The sequence below is a fragment of the Ostrinia nubilalis genome, chromosome 5 (assembly GCF_963855985.1).
Source record: "Ostrinia nubilalis chromosome 5, ilOstNubi1.1, whole genome shotgun sequence".
Classification (NCBI taxonomy): domain Eukaryota; kingdom Metazoa; phylum Arthropoda; class Insecta; order Lepidoptera; family Crambidae; genus Ostrinia; species Ostrinia nubilalis.
The window spans coordinates 13,997,766-14,019,197 of NC_087092.1; the positions used below are offsets into that span (position 1 = coordinate 13,997,766).

The window sequence follows — 21,432 nt, forward strand, 5'->3', positions numbered from 1 at the left end:
CTATGTATAATAAGTATGTATTTACAAAAAAAAAAAGTATTTAAGTATATTTATATCCGTTGTCTAGTACCCATAGTACAAGCTTTGCTTAGTTTGGGACTAGAAGCGCAGTGTAAAATGTCTAAGGATATTTATTATTATTATTATTTTATTTATTGATATCTTTGAAAGCATTGTAAATACGAAATACGTACTTAGTTACGAAATTGTTTATTATTTTCCTTTATTGTCCCATCCTAATCATTAATATTCAATGCCATTGTTTGGTTTTTATCGATTTCAAAATACAGCGGATAGCTGGGAAGGTGACGTGGGTGCATAGTTTTTATCATAGGCCACATTAAATCAAGTGTTTGATTGCGGCATGAATGGCGAGGCCGGCGGGACGCCAGCGAGCCATGGGAACGGCGCATTGTGCCATTCTCCACTCATCAGAGAAACGTTGCCTTGCAATAAAGTCTATAGGTTTTTTCTCATTGTTACTAGTTTCACTACTTGTTATTCTAAAGAGCAGCTTTTTATTGGTACTGCGATTGAACCGGTTTTATGTTGCGGAATGCTTTCTGCGAAGAATTTACGTTTCAACATGCAGTTCCAGAGAAGCGAATGCAAATAGACATGCTTATTTATGTAACTTACAGTTATACGGACTACATTTTATAATTGAACATGAATATAATAATAGGCGACATCCGGCACAATAGAAGTTAACTCCCTGGAGATTGCAGCGAGCCTCGCGGTCCGAGGACTGCTCGCTCACAATGAACATTTTGCGAACAATGGAACTGCATCGCCCTGATTATTTAGCTCCAAGCCGTTAATTTATTATTAACTCTACCATTTTATTGTTCCAGAACATGTGACGCAAAAACGCAAGATGGAAGAGGAAAGTACTACTTGCGCCGGAGACACCTGCGACTCACCCCCGGTTGAATCCCAGGTTAACGAGACTGAGCCTGATGTGCAAAAGCCAGATGAAATTAAAAAAGAAGAAGATCCAGTTGCTAGCGATAACGCAAACGTAAATGATAAGAATGAAAGTGGAAATAGCAAAGATGAAAGTGGCGTAGTACTCGACGGTTCAGAAGAGAAAAATGTAACCATAGATGTAAAGGACTCTTGTGTTGAACATGAGCCATGTGAAGGAAATGATGACGTGCGCTCACTCGGTGATCTGGACAGCCTTCCCGCGGGTGACGAGATGGCGCTGGGCGCTGCGGGCAGCGACAGTGGAGTAGAAGGGTGTGGTCGCGCTCTCAGCAGCGGCGGAGGGTCGCGATCGTGCGCCTCCAGCGTCGTCTCCTGCGGGTCCGGCTGTGGCTCCGAGAGCTCGTCCATAGCCGGCGCCCCGCCGCGACCGCGACGGCGCGTCAACGTTACCGTAGCAGAACCAAAACGCAGTTCCCCCTTAGGATCGTCGACTCCGCGCCCGGTCACCGCGCCGCGAGGTCCCAACCTAGCCACCAGAGAACGAGCCCGAAGTCGAGAGAAACCCACACCGCCTGAAAAGCCCCGACCCCTAACTCCGAAGCCGCGAATCCGTCCTACCGGCGACTTGCCCAATCTCGTCCGCGAGAGCCCCGCGTTACGTGCCAAACCGACCAAAACCTCCACAGCCAGATGCCGCACCCCGAATTCGCCAAGCGAAGAGAAGAGGTGGCCGGCGAACGGTCCGCGGTTGACGACTGTCACGGACGCGAGTGCAGCGCGAGTGGCGGCAGACAAGTACGCGACTCTTCCGCGGCGGAGAAAAGAGGCTGACACTGATGGGTCGCCGAAACACGAGAGCACTCCGCCTACTTCCAGGAGGCCGACGGTGACGCGCTCGGCGTCCTCGCGGTCGACAATCAAGACTCGTGTGCGAATTTACGCCGAGAAAACCTCACAGACTGTGCTGCTCGGGACCGATGTTGAATCGGCTCTAGCGGGAATCGTGCCAAATATTGAAAAGTGAGTATTTAAAGATAGTGTCTAATATTGTCGACATCATCATCATTTCTTTTTGAACATATCAACCTTATTAAATGCACGATGTCTGTTAGAGGTAAGATCTAGCCAGATCCTCAGTGGTTGACTTGAGAATTCCGGGTGAAGCTCGCTTCTTAACGCTAACTTTCCTTCTTCTGCCTGATCATCACTTACCATCATGTGTTGCTTCCTCGTTGTGGATAAAAAAAAATGTCCATTCAAGAATCTACTCTTCTCTGTGACTTGTCAATTTCCTTCTTCGTGGCCCCATAGCAATGGCGAATGTTGCCTTGCTGATTCGAAATCCATCACACATTGACTCTGCATATCTCTCCAGCCACGTAGAAGTAACCCGGTGCCATCGAGGCGTGCAGGCGAGCGCACGTGACGTGGAGGCGGCGCGGCTGGCGGCGGCGGCGGCGGCGGCGGAGGCGGCGGCGGCGGCGGAGCGAGAGCGCCGGGAACACGCGGAGGCGCAGTTGGCTGCTGAGCGAGCCGCACGTCTTGCCGCCATTGCTGAGCTGGAGCGCAACTCGCAACGGCTGCTGGAATTGGCTGGCGCTGGTAAGTAAAAAAATCCTATAATTACAAGACAAAACTCCAAAGAATACAAAATTCTTGCCCTCAAAATCACTACCAGAGTAAATACAAATGAGTAGGTCATCTTCATAGGAACGCACGGGCGCGGTTTGTATGTGAGCGCGCCAACACGTATGCGGCGCGCACGCACACACTGACAAAATTTAGCGGTGAGGTGCGCCGAATATTGGCGCGCTCACATACAGACCGCGCTCGGTGCTTTTCTATGAAGATGACCTACTCATTTGTATTTACTCTGTCACTACTTTTCTATTACCGTAATTTTACAGTATGCTATGCATAGAGATATAGAGAGATGCGCTGAGATTGATACACAGTGTCGCATGAGAAATCCACACACACAAAGTAATCAAAATAATATGTGCTCAATCCACTGCGGTATCAGTACTCAACGTTCGAAATATCTTAGAACTACACAAGCAATGTAAACTGTTTTCATTATTATGACGTCGCTGCTGTCAACATTGCTGTCACGAGCAATGTGTTCTGTTTTTGGGCATATTGCTGAGACACATCTCCCTTTAGTTTTTGTGATCTGTGATGCTATGGAAGCAGCGCAAAGTGAAATGATACTTCGGTCAAAAGTTATAAAGGAAATAAAATAATACAAAGTTCCAAAACATTTGCCAAATAGGCACTGCCTAATAATTCAACTTGTTTTGCTAAAATCCTTTATCAAAAATAGAAATACCGCGAGCACCGGAAATAAACAGTTATTGCGCACAGGCAACCATAAAAAGTTCAAAAAACTTACATTTGTGAACAAAAAAGTTTGCAAATATCAAGTGTATATTTGGCACGAGTTTCGAGTACCTACCTATTGATAAATGGCGAGTTGCGTCACATTGCGTGAGACTACATTTGTGACAGTATTATTATTATTATATGACTTAGGGTGGATTCGACCAAACAAGAATAAATATTATGTCATATTCTTCTTCTTTATAAGTGATACGAGTTACAAAATGAGATCAATAATGATATAATGAAGGATGATAGATGATACCCCTTCCCACCCTCTGAGTCTCAGTAAAGCTTTACTGAGACCTATGGACAACTTGAGAGAACCAGAAGAATCACGATGCACTGTTTTGCTTCACTCGCCCACACTCATGCACGTTCACGAACACTTCATGGTTAATAATCCACCATTATTACACATTAATAGTCGTCAAAACACGAATTTTAGGAAATAAGACAAAACCGCTAATATGACGCTTCAGATTCCCGCCAAAAAGTCCTTATGTCATATTTCCAATACTGAAATATTGTCAATGTGCCAGTTATACCAGGAGTTATTCTCGGATAAAAGTTTGGTCGAATCGGGCCTTAAAAGTTTGTGTTTTGTTTCCAGGTGCAGGCGCCGGCGCCGACGGCTGCTTGCGAGCGCTGGAGGAGCAGCTGCGGTCGGCCGGCGAGCTGTCCGCGCGGCAACGCTCCGAGATCGACTCCTTGAGGGCGCTATGTGATAAATTACATGTAGTAAGTACCAGTTAAAACTTAGTGATAACGTACGAGATGGAGACATGGTGCCATGCTATGGAATGGAACTCATAAGAAGACGGTCACCCAAAGGGTGATGTAGCATGATCGAATCAGAAATGAGGAGATCCGTAGGTGAACCAAAGTAACCGACATAGCTCATAGTACTGATGGACGTTGGAGCCTAAGTTATCGAGTGGCGACCACGGAAATCTTAACTTGGGCAGCCCTACCATTATTATTATTATTTATCCCCAACGACCCCAAGATCTAGTGAAGGTCGGAAGAAGCACTTGGATCGGTAAGGCGGGAGTGGACGTTGCGGAAATCCATAGGGGAGCCCAAGGACGTCCACTGTTGAAGAAGGTTCCCTTCTCTTTAACAGTGGACGTCTTTGAGCTAAAGTCAGGATGACAAAGTAGTTATTTACGCTGATGTTGAATTAGAAGATATTTTTTTAATGATTTTTTTGTTTTTTCTTTTCTAGGAAGCTCGCGGTGCGCGTGAATCGGCTAGATCGCTAGAGGCGCGCTTAGCGGAGGCCGAGCGCGAGGCAGCCGAGATGCAGGACTTCCTCGCGGCCGAGACCGCGGCCTTAGGAGACTCGCTGCGGGAGGCCGACGCGGAGATAGCGCGCCTCTCTGCAGACCTGGACAGAAGGTAACTGTTGCTTGTAGTTGGTACTGCTAGCAGAGGCCGAGCGCGAGGCAGCCGAGATGCAAGACTTCCTCGCGGCCGAGACCGCGGCCCTAGGGGACTCGCTGCGGGAGGCCGACGCGGAGATAGCGCGCCTCTCCGTAGACTTGGACAGAAGGTAACTGTTGCTTGTAGTTGGTACTGCTAGCGGAGGCCGAGCGCGAGGCAGCAGAGATGCAGGACTTCCTCGCGGCCGAGACCGCAGCCCTAGGGGACTCATTGCGGGAGGCCGACGCGGAGATAGCGCGCCTCTCCGCAGACCTGGACAGAAGGTAACTGTTATAGTTGTTGCAATTCACGAAGGCGAGTGAGCTTTACATGTGTGGTGGCTCGCTACTGTTCGTTTCTCAAAAGTTTTGATAGACATTACAATATCATCTCATAATTATGTGCGATGAATGTACACGTACACACACAAGTAAAGCTCACACGCCTTCGTGAGTTGCAAGAACTTTACTTGTAGTTGGTACTGCTAGCGGAGGCCGAGCGCGCGGCAGCCGAGATGCAAGATTTTCTCGCGGCCGAGGTGCGGCCCTAGAGGACGAATTCCCTTTTTTCCATTCCATTCATCCAACCGCTGCTAGCTGTCATAAGAGTACGATTTTAAATAAAGTGAACCAGGCTCTGGTGGCCATATAGCTCAAGATACGGTTGAAAACTTTTGAGCTTGGTTACGGATAGGATTTATAGTCAAGGTTTTAAGCTACACAAGATTAATTTTCCCGTGTCCATTCCAGACGAGCGGAATGCCGGCAGCTGGTCCGCATGTGCGAGCAGCGGCGGCAGGAGGCGCTGGCGGCGGCGGCGCGCGCGCGCTCGGGCGGCGGCGCGGCGCACGCGCTCGACGCGCTGGCCCGCCGCCTGCGCGCGCTCACACACGCCGTGCGCGCCGCCTACAGCCTGCCGCGCGACGCGCTGCAGCCGCCCGTCTACCACAACGACGCCTACAGGTAGGTATACGCCCGATTCCCATATTCAATCCTTGTCCAAATCCGGATTACAACTGTCAAATTGAATTCAGTTTTAGATTATATTTCCAAAAATTTCGATGCATTTACACTTTAATATTGTTTAAATAGTCTTATAAACAATATAAAAATGTAAAAACATCAAAAACCGCAGTTATTTTGGCCAAAAACATATTAAAATTTGACAGTTGACAATCCAAATCCGTATAATTTGGATTAGGATTGAATATAGAAATCCAGCAATAGTCTGGTCTGTGAGCACGTAGATTTTTGTCCAATGACCCCAAGCTACCCATTCTTATCGCTCGCGCGAATTATATTGCTGTCGCGACTGTGCGAAGGGCGCCCGCAGTGAGTGTGCGAGCAAGACAGCCTAGCTCGACAAAATTCTACGTGCTCGCAGACCGGGGTTTAGATATAGTTGTGCTATCTAGCCGGGTTAGGATGCTCGCCGGGGTATACTCTTATCGACGTCAAAATGTATGGACAAAATCGATAAAATGACGTAATAACCACTTATCGCAGAGCATATCCTAGGCCTACAAGTTGCACTCACACGTCGATTACACGCGCTCACTACTGTCGTTCGTTTATCACAACAATATCGAATACAGTAAGTACCTTCAGAATATGTCATTAAATATTTCATCAATTGATCCATAGGTTGCTGGTTCATATCCGGCTCGAAGGACCATTAAAATGGATAGGGACTACTTTTATAAAATAAATGTTAAAATATTCATTTACTTAAAGCACAATGACAAGAAAGAGTCTATAGTCTGGTCCGGGAGCACGTAGAATTTTGTCCAATGACCTAAAGCACCCATCCTTATCGCTCGCGCGTAATTATATTGCTGTCGCGACTGTGCGACGGGCGCGCGCCCGCAGTGAGTGTGTGTGACGTGCAGTGAGTGTGACAGCAACATAATTACGCGCGAGCGATAAGGATGGGTAGCTTGGAGTCATTGGATAAAATTGTACGTGCTCCCGGACCAGACTATAGTTGGTACTCTATCTGAAGTAGAATGTAACAACAGCAGTTTTGTTTCCAGCCGCAGCGACAGCGGCGAGGCTCTCTCGCCAGAGGACGAAGGCCGCGGAGGCCTACTGGCGGCGGTGGCGCGTGCGCTCAGGGCGGCACCTCTCGCCCCCGCGCCCGCCACCCCCGCTGCCCCCGCAGAAGACGAGCGCTCGCGAGTGTCTGACGACAATGACTCCGCTGATCTACTGGACTCGGAGACCGAGCCGTGTCTTGTTACCGATCCTGGTGAGTGGTTGAATGGTAACTGTTAGCAGTTGTATGACGTCATGCGCTACGAGGTGCTCCTCTCGTCCGCCACCCCCGCTGCGCCCGCTGACGACGAGCGCTCGCGAGTGTCTGATGACAATGACTCCGCTGATCTACTGGACTCGGAGACCGAGCCTTGCTTGGTTACCGATCCTGGTGAGTGGTTGAATAGTAACTGTTATCAGTTGTATGACGTCACAAGCTACGAACCGCGCCCCTCGCCCCCGCGCCCGCCACCCCCGCTGCCCCCGCAGAAGACGAGCGCTCGCGAGTGTCTGATGACAATGACTCCGCTGATCTACTGGACTCGGAGACCGAGCCGTGTCTTGTTACCGATCCTGGTGAGTGGTTGAATGGTAACTGTTAGCAGTTGTATGACGTCATGCGCTACGAGGTGCTCCTCTCGTCCGCCACCCCCGCTGCGCCCGCTGACGACGAGCGCTCGCGAGTGTCTGATGACAATGACTCCGCTGATCTACTGGACTCGGAGACCGAGCCTTGCTTGGTTACCGATCCTGGTGAGTGGTTGAATAGTAACTGTTATCAGTTGTATGACGTCACAAGCTACGAACCGCGCCCCTCGCCCCCGCGCCCGCCACCCCCGCTGCCCCCGCAGAAGACGAGCGCTCGCGAGTGTCTGATGACAATGACTCCGCTGATCTACTGGACTCGGAGACCGAGCCGTGTCTTGTTACCGATCCTGGTGAGTGGTTGAATGGTAACTGTTAGCAGTTGTATGACGTCATGCGCTGAGAGCTACACCCCTCGCCCCCGCTACCGCCACCCCTGCCGCGCCTGCAGAAGACGAGCGCTCGCGAGTGTCTGATGACAATGACTCCGCTGACTTGCTTGACTCGGAGACGGAGCCTTGCTTGGTTACCGATCCTGGTAAGAGATTGAACGAAGCAATTTATTTTTAAAATTGTATGACGTCACCAGCCGCGCCTGTTATCCCTGCCACTCTCGCTGACGACGAGCGCTCACGTGTGTCTGATGACAACGACTCTGCAGACTTGCTTGACTCGGAGACGGAGCCGTGCCTGGTCACTGACCCCGGTAAGAGGTTACACTTATTATGACGTCACAAGTTAAGAGCCCCGCCCCTGCCACCCCCGCCGCGCCCGCTGACGACGAGCGCTCGCGAGTGTCTGATGATAATGACTCCGCTGATCTACTGGACTCGGAGACGGAGCCTTGCTTGGTTACCGATCCTGGTAAGAAATTGAACGAAGCAATTTATTCTTAGCAGTTGTATGACGTCACCAGCCGCGCCTGTTATCCCTGCCACTCTCACTGACGACGAGCGCTCGCGAGTGTCTGATGACAATGACTCCGCTGACTTGCTTGATTCGGAGACGGAGCCGTGTCTTGTTACCGACCCCGGTAAGAGATTACACATAGTATGACGTCACAAGTTAAGAGCCGCATAACATAAAAAAACACAGCAACTGTTAGCAGTTGTGTGACGTCACAAGCTGCAGGCGACCCCGCCGCACCTGCTTGACAACGACTCTGCAGACTTGCTTGACTCAGAGACGGAGCCGTGTCTTGTTACCGACCCTGGTAAGAGATTATACATGGCAAATAAATTATTGTTAGCGGTAGTATGACGTCACAAGCTACGGGCCTCGCCCCAGCGCCCGCGACTCCCGCTGCGCCCGCCGACGACGAACGCTCCCGCGTCTCTGATGACAACGACTCCGCAGACTTGCTTGATTCGGAGACTGAGCCGTGCCTTGTTACTGACCCTGGTGAGTGATTAATTAAACACAAATAACATTAAAAAAACACAGCAACTGTTAGCGGTTGTGTGACGTCACGAGCTACAGGCGCCCCCGCCGTGCTTGCCGACGACGAACGCTCGAGAGTCTAACGATAATGATTCCTGTGATCTACTGGACTCGGAGACAGAGCCTTGCTTGGTTACCGACCCTGGTAAGACACAAAAATACTTATTATTAGTCGACTAAACAATCAATGCACAAAAGATCCAGATGAAATTTCAACCTATACACGATTTTCATCATTCATAAGGCCATTTTGTCTCCACTGCCGGAGAAAGATCCTAATTTACCAGAGACAAAAGGGAAAATTCTCAAAACCTTACGCTGTCCAAATGGATGGCGGAAATCTGATATTCGCATAATTCTCCTTTCGCTACTTACGATATCTATTCTACTACGATTATTCGAACCAAACAACTATTCGTTTGGTTCCGGCAGAGTAGAATAAATATCATAAGAGTGCGCTCGTATTCTAACGTATTTCTTATTTGAAAGGACACGGTCTGCTGCTATTGCATGCGCCTTTGATACGTATCAATGCAACCTTACTCGTTTTATTTAGAAGTTCATTACATATCGGCCGTTTGGTGTAGTGGTTCGAAACGGACTAGTATTCCGGAGGTAGCGGGTTCGATTCCCGTACAGTACAAACATTTGTGTGCATGAACATGTTTGTTTGTATTGGACTGGGTGTTTTCTATGTATAATAAGTATGTATTTACAAAAAAAGAGTATTTAAGTATGTTTATATCCGTTGTCTAGTACCCATAGTACAAGCTTTGCTTAGTTTGGGACTAGAAGCGCAGTGTAAAATGTCTAAGGATATTTATTTATTATTTATTTATATATTTAATAATCATTCAGCCATTTAGATATTTACGATTGTTGTTTTATGGCAGAATGCGCGGAGGAGTGGTGGTCGGGCGCGGAAGGTGCCGAGGGCCCGGCGTGGAGCGGCGACGAGCTGTCGCCCGAGCGCGAGTCCGTCGACATCGACGCCGACAAAGGTGAGACATGTTCATTCAACTAGCACGTTTAAATCATCATCGTCATCTCAGCCATAGGACGTCCACTGCTGAACATAGGCCTCCCTCAATGCTTTCCATGCTGCCCGGTTGGTAGCGGCCTGCGTCCAGCGCCTTCCTGCTACCTTTATGATGTCGTCGGTCCACCTTGTGGGTGGACGTCCCATGCTGCGTTTTCCGGTACGCGGTAAGATGGGAGTAATGTTAGTATTCACTGTATCTAATTGAAAAAGAGGCTGACAAAGGTGACTGAGTTTCTTCCGTACACTTATTCTTAGCACCAGCCCGTAAATGTTGTCCCGAAGTGGTAGTAGGGCAAGCTATATTTGGGACGTGTATAAGCGCCCTGGAAAGGGCCTAAGTGCTAAATAAAGCTTTGACTTACATTACAGGCCAATGCTCTAGATGAGAGAGCAACGTCACTCGCACTACTACCCATCCACTCTTGCGTGGTGACGATGTTTAATAAACTACTGATCCTCGCAAGTCCGGAATTGGGACGACAACCGAGCTCAACTGCTCAAATTAGCGCCAGAATAATGACATCCTACTGTTCGAATCTAATAACATCCTGTTGTGCCCTAGATCCCGAATCAGCGTCGGCGTCTGAGCGCGATTCCCTGCGCAATCTATCAGCGGCCATCGCGCAGCGGCACCGTTCCGAGGCCGAGGACCTGGAGCGCGGCTCGCTGCTCGAGCGCGTGCTCACGCTCGACAACCGTCTGTCCGACTTGCTACGGGCTTTGCAACTCGCCGCTGCCGCCGCCGCCACTAGTGACGACGCTGCTTCTGCCAAGCTCGCCGCCGCGCTCAAGTGAGTATCCGACACTCGCCGTGACGTCATACAGCGTGGCTCGCACACTCGACAACGTCTCTCCGACCTCTACCAGTGATGCCTTAAGAGTCCCCCTTACTAGCCGTGGCGTCATACAGCTCGCCGCTGCCGCCGCTGCCATTAGTGACGACGCCGCCTCCGCCAAGCTCGCCGCCTCCGCCAAGCTCGCCGCCGCGCTCAAGTGAGTGTATACAGCTCGGCATCGCTGCCACTGCGCGTGACGTCACACAACCGCCTCTCCAACCTCCTGCGCACGTTATAGCTGGCCGCCGCTGACGACGCCAAGCTCGCTGCCGCGCTCAAGTGAGTCCCCTTACTCCTCGTGACGTCATACAGCGCTGCTCGCTGCTCGAGCGCGTGCTCACGATCGACAACCGCCTGTCTGACCTGCTACGGGCTTTGCAACTCGCCGCCGCCGCCGCTGCGACTAGTGATGACGCTGCAAGCGCCAAGCTCGCCGCTGCGCTCAAGTGAGTGTCATGACGTCACACAACCGCCTCTCCAAACTTCTGCGCGCGTTATAACTCGCCGCCGCCGACGACGTTGCAAGCGCCAAGCTCGCTGCCGCGCTCAAGTGAGTCCCCTTACTCCTCGTGACGTCATACAGTGCGGCTCGCTGCTCGAGCGCGTGCTCACGCTCGACAACCGCCTGTCTGACCTGCTACGGGCTTTGCAGCTCGCCGCCGCCGCCGCTGCTACCAGTGACGACGCCGCAAGCGCCAAGCTAGCCGCTGCGCTCAAGTGAGTATCCGACACTCGCCGTGACGTCACACAGCGCGGCTCGCACACTCGACAACGTCTCTCCGACCTCCAACCAAATGAGTCCCCCTTACTAGCCGTGGCGTTATACAGCTTGCCGCCGCCGCCGCTGCTACCAGTGAGTGACGACGCCGCCTCCGCCACGCTCGCCGCCGCGCTCAAGTGAGTGTATACAGCTCGGCAACGCTGCCGCTGCGCGTGACGTCACACAACCGCCTCTCCAACCTCCTGCGCACGTTATAGCTCGCCGCCGCTGACGACGCTACAAGCGCCAAACTCGCTGCCGTGCTCAAGTTAAACCTTACTCCTCGTGACGTCATACAGCGCGGCTCGCTGCTCGAGCGCGTGCTCACGCTCGACAACCGCCTGTCCGACTTGCTACGGGCTTTGCAACTCGCCGCCGCCGCCGCTGCGACTAGTGATGACGCTGCAAGCGCCAAGCTCGCCGCTGCGCTCAACTGAGTATCCGACACTCGTCGTGACGTCATACAGCGCGGCTCGCACACTCGACAACGTCTCTCCGACCTCTACCAGTGACGCCGCAAGCGCCAAACTCGCCGCCGCGCTCAAGTGAGTCCCCCTTACTAGCCGTGACGTCATACAGCTTGCCGCTGCCGCCGCTGCCATTAGTGACGACGCCGCCTCCGCCAAGCTCGCCGCCGCGCTCAAGTGAGTGTATACAGCTCGCCACCGCTGCCGCTGCGCGTGACGTCACACAACCGCCTCTCCAACCTCCTGCGCACGTTATAGCTGGCTGCCGCTGACGACGCCAAGCTCGCTGCCGCGCTCAAGTGAGTCCCCTTACTCATCGTGACGTCATACAGCGCGCCTCGCTGCTCGAGCGCGTGCTCACGCTCGATAACCACCTGTCTGGCCTGCTACGGGCTTTGCAATTCGCCGCCGCCGCCGCTGCTACTAGTGATGACGCTGCAAGCGCCAAGCTCGCCGCTGCGCTCAAGTGAGTATCCGACACTCGCCGTGACGTCATACAGCGCGGCTCGCTACTCGAGCGCGTGCTCACGCTCGACAACCGTCTGTCCGACTTGCTACGGGCTTTGTAACTCGCCGCCGCCGCCGCTGCGACTAGTGACGACGCCGCAAGTGCCAAGCTCGCCGCTGCGCTCAAGTGAGTATCCGACACTCGCCGTGACGTCATACAGCGTGGCTCGCACACTCGACAACGTCTCTCCGACCTCTACCAGTGACGCCGCAAGCGCCAAACTCGCCGCCGCGCTCAAATGAGTCCCCTACTAGCCGAGGCGTCATACAGCTTGCAGCTGCCGCCGCTGCGACCAGTGACGTCGCTGCGCGTGACGTCACACAACTGCCCCTCCAACCTCTTGCGCGCGTTATAACTCGCCGCCGCCGACGACGCTACAAGCGCCAAGCTCGCCGCCGCGCTCAAGTGAGTCCCCTTACTCCTCGTGACGTCATACAGCGCGGCTCGCTGCTCGAGCGCGTGCTCACGCTCGACAACCGTCTGTCCGACTTGCTACGGGCTTTGCAACTCGCCGCTGCCGCCGCTGCGACTAGTGATGACGCTGCAAGCGCCAAGCTCGCCGCCGCGCTCAAGTGAGTATCTGAAACTCGCCGTGACGTCATACAGCGCGGCTCGCTACTCGAGCGCGTGCTCACGCTCGACAACCGTCTGTCTGACTTGCTACGGGCCTTGCAGCTTGCCGCCGCCGCCGCTGCTACCAGTGACGACGCCGCCTCCGCCAAGCTCGCCGCCGCGCTCAAGTGAGTGTCATGACGTCACCTACTGTAATATCACACAGCCGCCCGGCAGCTACCGCTGCCGCGTATGACGTCACCCAGCCACCCATACACTCGCCGCCGCGCGTTAATAGACCCAGCCGTCTGGACGATCTCCCGCACGCTACAACTCAAGTAGCTACACATCAACATTGATAGATGACTGCCGCATCCGAAACAGCAATCGCTTTGCTCAATATCAGCCTTAATAAAAGGTTATACAACAAATCCACCCATCTTAGACCAGACCTTTCTATTAATTACTTTCGGAAATTCTGGTCCTATAGCGAGACAACTTTCTATCAAATATGTACTAAAAAGCTTGAAAAAAGCCCCTAAGTAGTATTCCTTACGGTATGCCTATCTATGAAAGCTAATATCCCCTCCCGCTAACTTCCAGAGACAAACTAGACCTGACAGAAAAGAACGTAGCAGACGTGGTGGTCAAGAAACTGGCGGAACTCGACGCCAGCAAGAACCTCATGGAGCAGTACCGACAGTCGATCGAAGTGAGTCACCCTACTGCTATATTTACCTACAAGTCTAACCACCACACTATAAAACTGCGTGACTTATTTAATCTGTATTAGGATCCGATTCTAATAGTTGCAGTGTTGCCAGAAATAAAAATAAAAATTGTTACTATTTTTTTTATAGATTATTAGAGTATCAACGAAACTGGCCTTGCGCAGCTTGTCAAACTGCTAAGTAGGCCGCAACGCATCGCAAGACCTTAAGCTACGTTATAACCCAACGAGCCGTTACAACTTCCAAAAACACACACTAAAGCGCACTATGAGTGTCGGATCAAGACTGCTAATATTGCATAACATAATTGTAATAATAACCATGATATTATTTATATTATTGACATTAATTTACAGTATTGTATTTTTATATCTGTGTATTTTATAAGTATTTTTCTGTTATTTATTTAATTACAAGAAAATAAATTATTACAAAATTGACATTTAGCGTCAGTTTTGTTAGTGCCGTTAACTGATTTAATGTGAAACAGGTATTTACACAATTCAGGCCCTGCTTGGCGATCTCGAGTCAAGAGTGAGGCGCGCAGGTTACTCCTTCTTATTGCTCGCACGCTTCTAGGCGCACCAGGCTGTGTTCTCTCTGCGCAATGAGCATTTAATGACTCTTATATTTAGTACCAAACTTCAATGGTTAGAATACGTTTTTAATTATGGCCAAGCCAAGTTCTTATGCGTTACGAAAACTGCAAATATGTATTCTACACCAAAATTAATAATATTACCGGCACTGATAATGTGACCAGTATTACATATCGTTTTCCATATCAAAAACAGAAAAGATGTAGGTACCATTATTTATGATATAACAATTTGTAGTCAGGCCGATTACTGTTATAAATTATATTGAAAATATAAAAGCATTTTAAATTGATAAATATATGATACCATGCCATTTTACTTATTTACATTTTCGTTACCCCTAATTAACTATTTCATCGTATTTACTAACGCTTTTATATAACTAATTGCTTGATATTAACCCAGTTACATCAGAGAGAACACAGCGGTTCCGTTTCAATGCTGGTTGCATTGACTCGCGACGTTTGGCACAAATGTTAAAACACTGACGAACCTGTACATACGAACGAATTGGCACAGTTTTATCAATACTTTAAACATACACTATGTACATTTATAGGTGAAATATTATAAACTTTTTGCTGGCTTATATTGTTATCGCTTCTTTGGTTAGTTGTGGATTGTTTTATAAACAAATTGTTATCTTTATAGGCGCTCAAAAAGCAAGTGGCTCAATCCGGTGAGGAGGAAGAATTAGAATTTATTGAAGAGGTAAGCTGAAAAGCCTTTATTTGTTAAAATGTTATTAAAATATACAGATGTAAACTATGACTTTTTAATGCCAGTATTAAAATTCGTATGTAGAATTGTTTTTGGCAAAAATCTAAATATTATTTTTTGTTGAGATGTTCCTTGAGATTTACTATGATGGGTCTCTAATTTTATGCTTCACTATACAGTATGTAACAAAACCTCCGATTGTGATTCTAGTATTTAAATACAATATCTCTTTATGGGGGGTACAGTCAGCGTTAAATATGTAGTTCGTGATACCCAAAGTAGTCAAAAACTTCGCACACGTCTTTGTTACAATTGGAATAAGGTTGTGTTGTAAACTTTTGACCATTTTGGGTGTCACGAACTTTGACGCTGATTGTACCAATTTCAAGAACTTAAAAAACACTTCCCCAAATTGCAACGGTTATAGTCTGGTCGCCGAGCACGTAGAATTATGGCCAATGACTCCCAAGTTACCTATCCTTATCGCTCGCGCGTAACTACAGCAAGTCAAAGAACTCTTTTAAATCGCAAAGTGTGTGTGAAAGAACTCTTGTCAAAGAACTTTAAATCGTAAGGTGTCAGTGATAGCAACCATATTGCTGTCGCGACTGTGCAACGGGCGGCCGCAGTTAGTGTGCGAGCAAGACAGCCACATAATGAGGGCTATCGTTTTTATACTTAACAGTTGGCAGACCTGGCGATTGACAGGACCTTACTCTACAGTGGCGCCATCTTGATGAGTGCAAATACGATAGTCCTCCTACCACTTTCGCGCTCACCAGTTGGTGCCACTGTCTTCGCTACTAGCAAGTGACAGGACCTTACTCTACAGTGGCGCTAACTGGTGAGCGCTAAAACGATAGTCCTCATTACGCGCGAGCGATAAGGATGGGTAGCATGGGGTCATTGGACAAAATTCTACGTGCTCGGCGACCAGACTAGTTCTGTATAAAATTTTCTGAAGCTTCAATATTGCGTGCAGGAACTAGCGTCATGCAGCGAGAGCGAGCGTCGGGTTCGCTACGAGGCTCTCGACGCCGCGTTGCAAGCGTTGCACGCTCGGCCTCGCGCCATCCGCTCGTGGCCGCGCCTGCGCCGGCTGCAGCGCGACCTGGAGCTACTTGCGTTCGCCGTCGTCGCGCCCGCGCCCCCCGCGCGCCCGCAGCCGGCTCCGCCGCCGCCACAGCTACCCTCCACCGCATAGCGGACACAATAGTTCAGCGGTTCCCGAAAGGTGGTCCGCGGAACCCTGGGGTTCCGTGGAAAGGCCGCAAGGGTTCCGTAAAAAATATCATCCCACGTTTCGTGACCGACGTTGTTCGCTCGCACCGACTTGTTTACGCACAAGGGAGGGGCAGGGCGTGCGGGCGGAGTAGTACGGGGGTTCCGCTAGGAAAAGTATAATCAATTAGGGTTCCTTGGCAAAAAAAATGGGAAACCCTGCAATAGTTACTACCCGTTCGCGATAAGTTTGCCGCTGGCGATATGACGTCACTCGAAGGAATGCGTCTATAACTTTAGCAAACTATATTGAAAATCTTTTTTATTTATTAATATTGATAAAAATTTTATATTTGCGTAAAATAAAACACTTAATTGCGTTTAATCACTAACAAATTGCGTGCATTCCACGGACCGGCAAACTTAGCGCAAACGGGTAGTAATAGACTGGAGTGGAAGGTCTATGCCAAGGCTGGCCGAATAGATTTTCCAAATAAGCAAAAAGACTGTGGCTACGCCGGGCTACAGCTTTTTGAAAATCAAAGCAAAAGCAAAACAATACAAATTCATAAGGCCGTTTAACTCGCTGGCGGGCAAATTCAAATGCTTTGGCGCCCCCACTTCGTGGTCAGCCTTGGTCTATGCAATAGATGTGGTCTATTGATTCCATCGTAACAGAGACTAACAACTAAACTAGCTTCATATTGACGTGGAAGGTCTACGCGACCGCGTCACAGGGGTCAGGGAATCACAGTTAATATCAGTATCAGCGTCATAAACCATGGATTAGCCTAGCATACTTTCATAGACTGTTGATGTGGAAGTCAATGCGATTGATATGGTCTTGATTCCATCTCCACAGGAACTAACAGTCAGGTTCATAGAATACGTTAAAGGAAGGTCTACGCGACCGCGTCACAGGGAACCACGAACTAACTATAAACTATCACTCATCTTCATACTTACATAAGCTATGGTGACGTAGAAGGTTAATAGTACAGAAATTGCGCCAGTCTTTTGACTATAATGAAGAGGATTTATATGTCGGACGCGACTGTCATAACACCCACAACTAACCCTACCCGTCGCTAGCGTAAGACCACACCCCCAGTGCCCCCACTTTCGTCTACTGATTAACGACTTTAAGAAATGAAACTACCCAGTGTCATAGAGATAGCTACTTACTGGACAACTTACGAGGCCAAAAAAACTCATTGATAATTAATTGCAATCGTTGTTCAAATATAGTCTAAAAATTTGATAATTACAATGTTCTGAAAAATAGTGACACCTATTTACTAATTCCATTTAAATAAGTGTAAACATAATGAATTTATTAATAATATTAGATATGACATCATTTGCTTCTCGCAACTTGCATAATGCATTCTGTTTTTACTAAAAAAAAGTTTTTTATTATATTTAAATTATACATTTTGAAAAGTCTTTATCTGGCATATTATGCTTTTCAATGAATTAATTATAAGTAGAATTCCACGCTTGATCACCATGCAAGTTGTATGTACTACCAATATAAAGTTCTTTCCTCTTTTACTGTCTATATTACATTATTAACGAAAAGAAAAATAGAGAATTCAATTCAAAGCATAGAACATGACAAATCTTAATGAAATCGTAATTTAAAAAAACTAGTTACTAAAGCCCGTCAAATTATTAAGCCTTTAATCTCCGTCCTGGAACCTCCATGACAGCTTGCCAATAGAATTTATGTATATTAGAAGTAAATGGATTTAGAAATAGCTTCATGCGCAAAATGATGAGATAAATGAGAAATATCATCTGATGTGCTGAAATTGTGCATTTCTATTACTGTAGCGCAACGTCAACGAAAGATAGTTCGATTGTTAATATTGTAACTGTGTAATATTGCATTAAAGTCACAATGTAGGTAGTCGTTGATAAGGATGTTATGTATATTGTAGGTGCGCATCGGATGGTAAAATAAATAATTATTGATTGATCTCAGCATGCGTGGAAAGTACAAAACAATAAATTATTAAATTTGTCCTTTCCCTATTGCGTTTGATGGTCCTATGAAAGATTTAAAAACAATGAATTCAATTTGCTAGAGAGAATAATAAATAAATACATAACTACATATATTTTATTAAAATTAACTATTATTTAGGAATTTGCTTTGTAATATAGACTTATTTTTTTCATTCCTAAACGCATTTAAAATGTCTTATTCATATCACTAGGAATCTTGGAAGGTCAAAATTTATTAGAGAATATGGGTTGTATAAAAATCTAATATGTATCTATAAATCTAAAGTATTTTAAGTGCCATTAGCGCATAGGACGTCTAGTAGATAATTTTATCGCTGGTTTTGGGTGTAATACTTTTTCTTATCCTTCAACCAAGGATGAACTATTTCAAATTTAAATTTATCAAACTACTATTGTGTGAAACTTCTAATCAAGTGTATTATCATCTAGTCAATATCATTCGATATTTTGTTAAAATCACTATACCTTTTTGCTGTAGCTCGTCTGCTTCAAGATGAAAAATAATAAATTATATTTTTATTAAAGTAAAAGAACAGAATTAAAAGAGATCCTTGCCTTTTCTAATAAATATTAATTAAGGTTATTGGGTCACTGAAATTATTAAAAATCCAATCACTTGTATAATGATTAGAAACACGAATTAAAAAGGTTACATGATTAAAAATTGTAACAAAACGAGACTGATATTGTATTTATGTTGAATGTTGTTATTGGTCGTGTTGAAGTTTGTTAAATTGAATGGATTTTGGATTGTTTGAGATGTACACAAAAGATAACGAAATACATTTGTAAACGTAAGCTGAAATGTTTAAACGCTTTTTATAATAGTAGTACAAACCGATAGAAGTGCTTTAATCAACCATAACATCGGTTATTGCTTACTAATGCTACTTATATTCTCGTAAGAAATCGAGAAAATCATTATGTATTGCCCAAGTCAGTTGATATTCAAGAAGATCCATTTGTTAATAAATCGCAAAATCGTGTGTTGTATATAATATGAATGTGTAAATAAATATATTGTGAATCATCTATGTCTTTTCTTTAGTCGACACCTTAACCTATCTTCTACCATAAGATATCCAAGTTAGCGCAATAATACACCCAGAATCTTGTTTGAGACATTTATTTGACATACTTCATTAAAATAATATTACATTTTGATGTGCGAGACTTTCGTCTTGCACCTTAGGATTTTTATAATCTTGACCTAAGCTTTAAATTTTGACATTGAACAATAAAACATTAATTGAACATCCATCTATTTAATCTACTTACAACATCAATATTGTAATTAATATGAAGTTAAGACTCCAATCAGGGAAACTATAGTAAATGTATGATGAATTACAATAATTCTATGTAATCTAACTTCAACTTGGAGTCATCTGGAGAAGATTGAATTTACTGTTAAATAACAAAAATAATATTCGGTTCAGTTTCATTATAAAAAGTGTGTACATGGTGAAAATTAAGATTAGATACACCTTATTTACCAACAATATTTAAATATTAAATCGCTTATATTTATGGTCAAATCGCAAAGATTTGCGGAATCAGACATTGTGTTTTGAAATAATTTCATATTTACTAGTTCTCATACTGAAAGTCAAAAGGACTCGCTTACATTGCCAAAAGCTGATTAAGCCTTGCAAGGCCACGCCACTACAATATGGCTGATAGAAGTCACAATGTTGTTTTTTTTTTTCTGTAACTGAATTAATTTGTCAATTCTTAATCAGCTTCTGGAAAGAGCGAGTAACCAACCTCCGCTCAAATAAACAAGAGCCACACGCCCAATGAAAATGTTTAACCTAAAATATATAAATATATCAGTCAGTGGGCTGTTAGTTATTCTATTTTCCTAACTACAAATAATTACAGCGAAGTAGCGCAATCCATAGTGGTCCATACACACAGGCTCGTCTCATTTAATACCTATACAATATAATTCTTAAATAAACAAACTATATCCACTTGTTCGATTTCATGATACTCTTAAATATTATACAACATCAATATAATATCTGATATACAAGATTAGCGAAATGCATTGACTAATGCAATTGCGTGAACAATGTAATTCATATTTAAATACATGGAAAGCTATTATGAATAAGGAATGAATAAAACATCGTCTTAACCCGGATTAACTTATCAACCGTATCAGTTATTTACCATTACATTTATACATGTAGTAAATTCAAAGTTACACACCGCTGCAATCACTAGGCTTATCCACTAGCCAGCAACGGAGACATAATTGTAATTTAAAAGGTTTAAATAGCTTCGTCTTTAGAAGCTATTGAGTTGTCAATTTTATCCGGATTTCTCAAGATACTATCGCTTTCATACATAGCCAGTCGTCATTTTCCAACAAATATGCACAAAAAATAGAAAATTCAGACTCAATGATATTTTACTTTATTATTTACACAAAAAAAAATCAAGAAAAACTTCTAAGTTGTCAAACCATTTTTCGTCAATAGAGAACAGAGTTCCCAAACCAACTTGCATAATTTAAATGTACAGTTTATGAAACGCATAGTTTCGCTGTCCCATATTGTTGTTTTATATTTTTACAGAACTTGTTAAAATAAAATCACATCATTGCACATTTACATCGCATACTTTTGTTCAATGCTACAATTAACTTACGAACGGATTATGCAGTGTATTTTCTCATTGTCACTATCACCTTGTAAGAACGAAAGCTTAGAGGACAATAACGATGACACAGATATACGAAAAGGGACAGCGATATTTTTGAAAAAAATTACTTCAAATAAAGATTACATTAATTAATAATAATTTCAGTGCATATTCCACATCTTGGAATAACACAAGTTTGTGTCATGTGCTAAATACATAAATAGTGTTTTTACATTCTTGATCACTTGATAATAATCAAATCAATTGGCGTTCAAATAACATGAGATTAGAGATAATTATTTACCTACTTAACTAGCTAAGAAATATTACGAGATAATATTACATGTCAACAAAGAAGAGTTTACTTGCACTCAGGTTCATTGTTCATTTTATTTATTTTATCGAACCTGCAGCAAAGTTTTTGGGGATATTTATGACTGATTTGTCACATAAATTATTACAACTTACCAGACTTCACCGAGTCTATACTATGTTAAGGATTTATGTTAGTAGTCGTACAC

At 45.9% G+C, this 21,432-nt stretch overlaps 3 protein-coding genes across 3 annotated transcripts in view; all 3 read left to right on the top strand.

Annotated features, from left to right (window-relative positions):
• The window catches only part of LOC135072287 (uncharacterized), a 29,121-nt gene extending 24,243 nt beyond the window's left edge, over positions 1-4,878 (top strand). The window contains exons 2-5 of the mRNA XM_063966228.1: positions 855-1,950; positions 2,306-2,532; positions 3,923-4,050; positions 4,538-4,878. Coding sequence (XP_063822298.1) covers positions 878-1,950; positions 2,306-2,532; positions 3,923-4,050; positions 4,538-4,714 — 1,605 coding nt within the window. The 5' untranslated portion in view covers positions 855-877 and the 3' untranslated portion in view covers positions 4,715-4,878. The remainder of the gene's footprint in view (positions 1-854; positions 1,951-2,305; positions 2,533-3,922; positions 4,051-4,537) is intronic.
• Positions 4,873-7,007, top strand: LOC135072161 (uncharacterized). Its single transcript, XM_063966116.1, has 3 exons — positions 4,873-5,018; positions 5,484-5,696; positions 6,767-7,007. The coding sequence occupies exons 1-3, from the start codon at positions 4,921-4,923 to the stop codon at positions 7,005-7,007; spliced, it is 552 nt and encodes a 183-aa protein (XP_063822186.1). The 5' UTR covers positions 4,873-4,920.
• Positions 7,008-7,022: 15 nt separating this feature from the next.
• Positions 7,023-16,312, top strand: LOC135072162 (nucleolin-like). Its single transcript, XM_063966117.1, has 10 exons — positions 7,023-7,343; positions 7,397-7,520; positions 7,619-7,705; positions 7,759-7,890; positions 7,942-8,058; positions 9,686-9,793; positions 10,397-10,625; positions 13,561-13,669; positions 14,939-14,998; positions 15,990-16,312. Exons 1-10 carry the CDS (start codon positions 7,023-7,025, stop codon positions 16,209-16,211), a joined length of 1,509 nt encoding a protein of 502 aa, XP_063822187.1. The 3' UTR covers positions 16,212-16,312.
• The last annotated feature ends 5,120 nt before the right edge of the window (positions 16,313-21,432 follow it).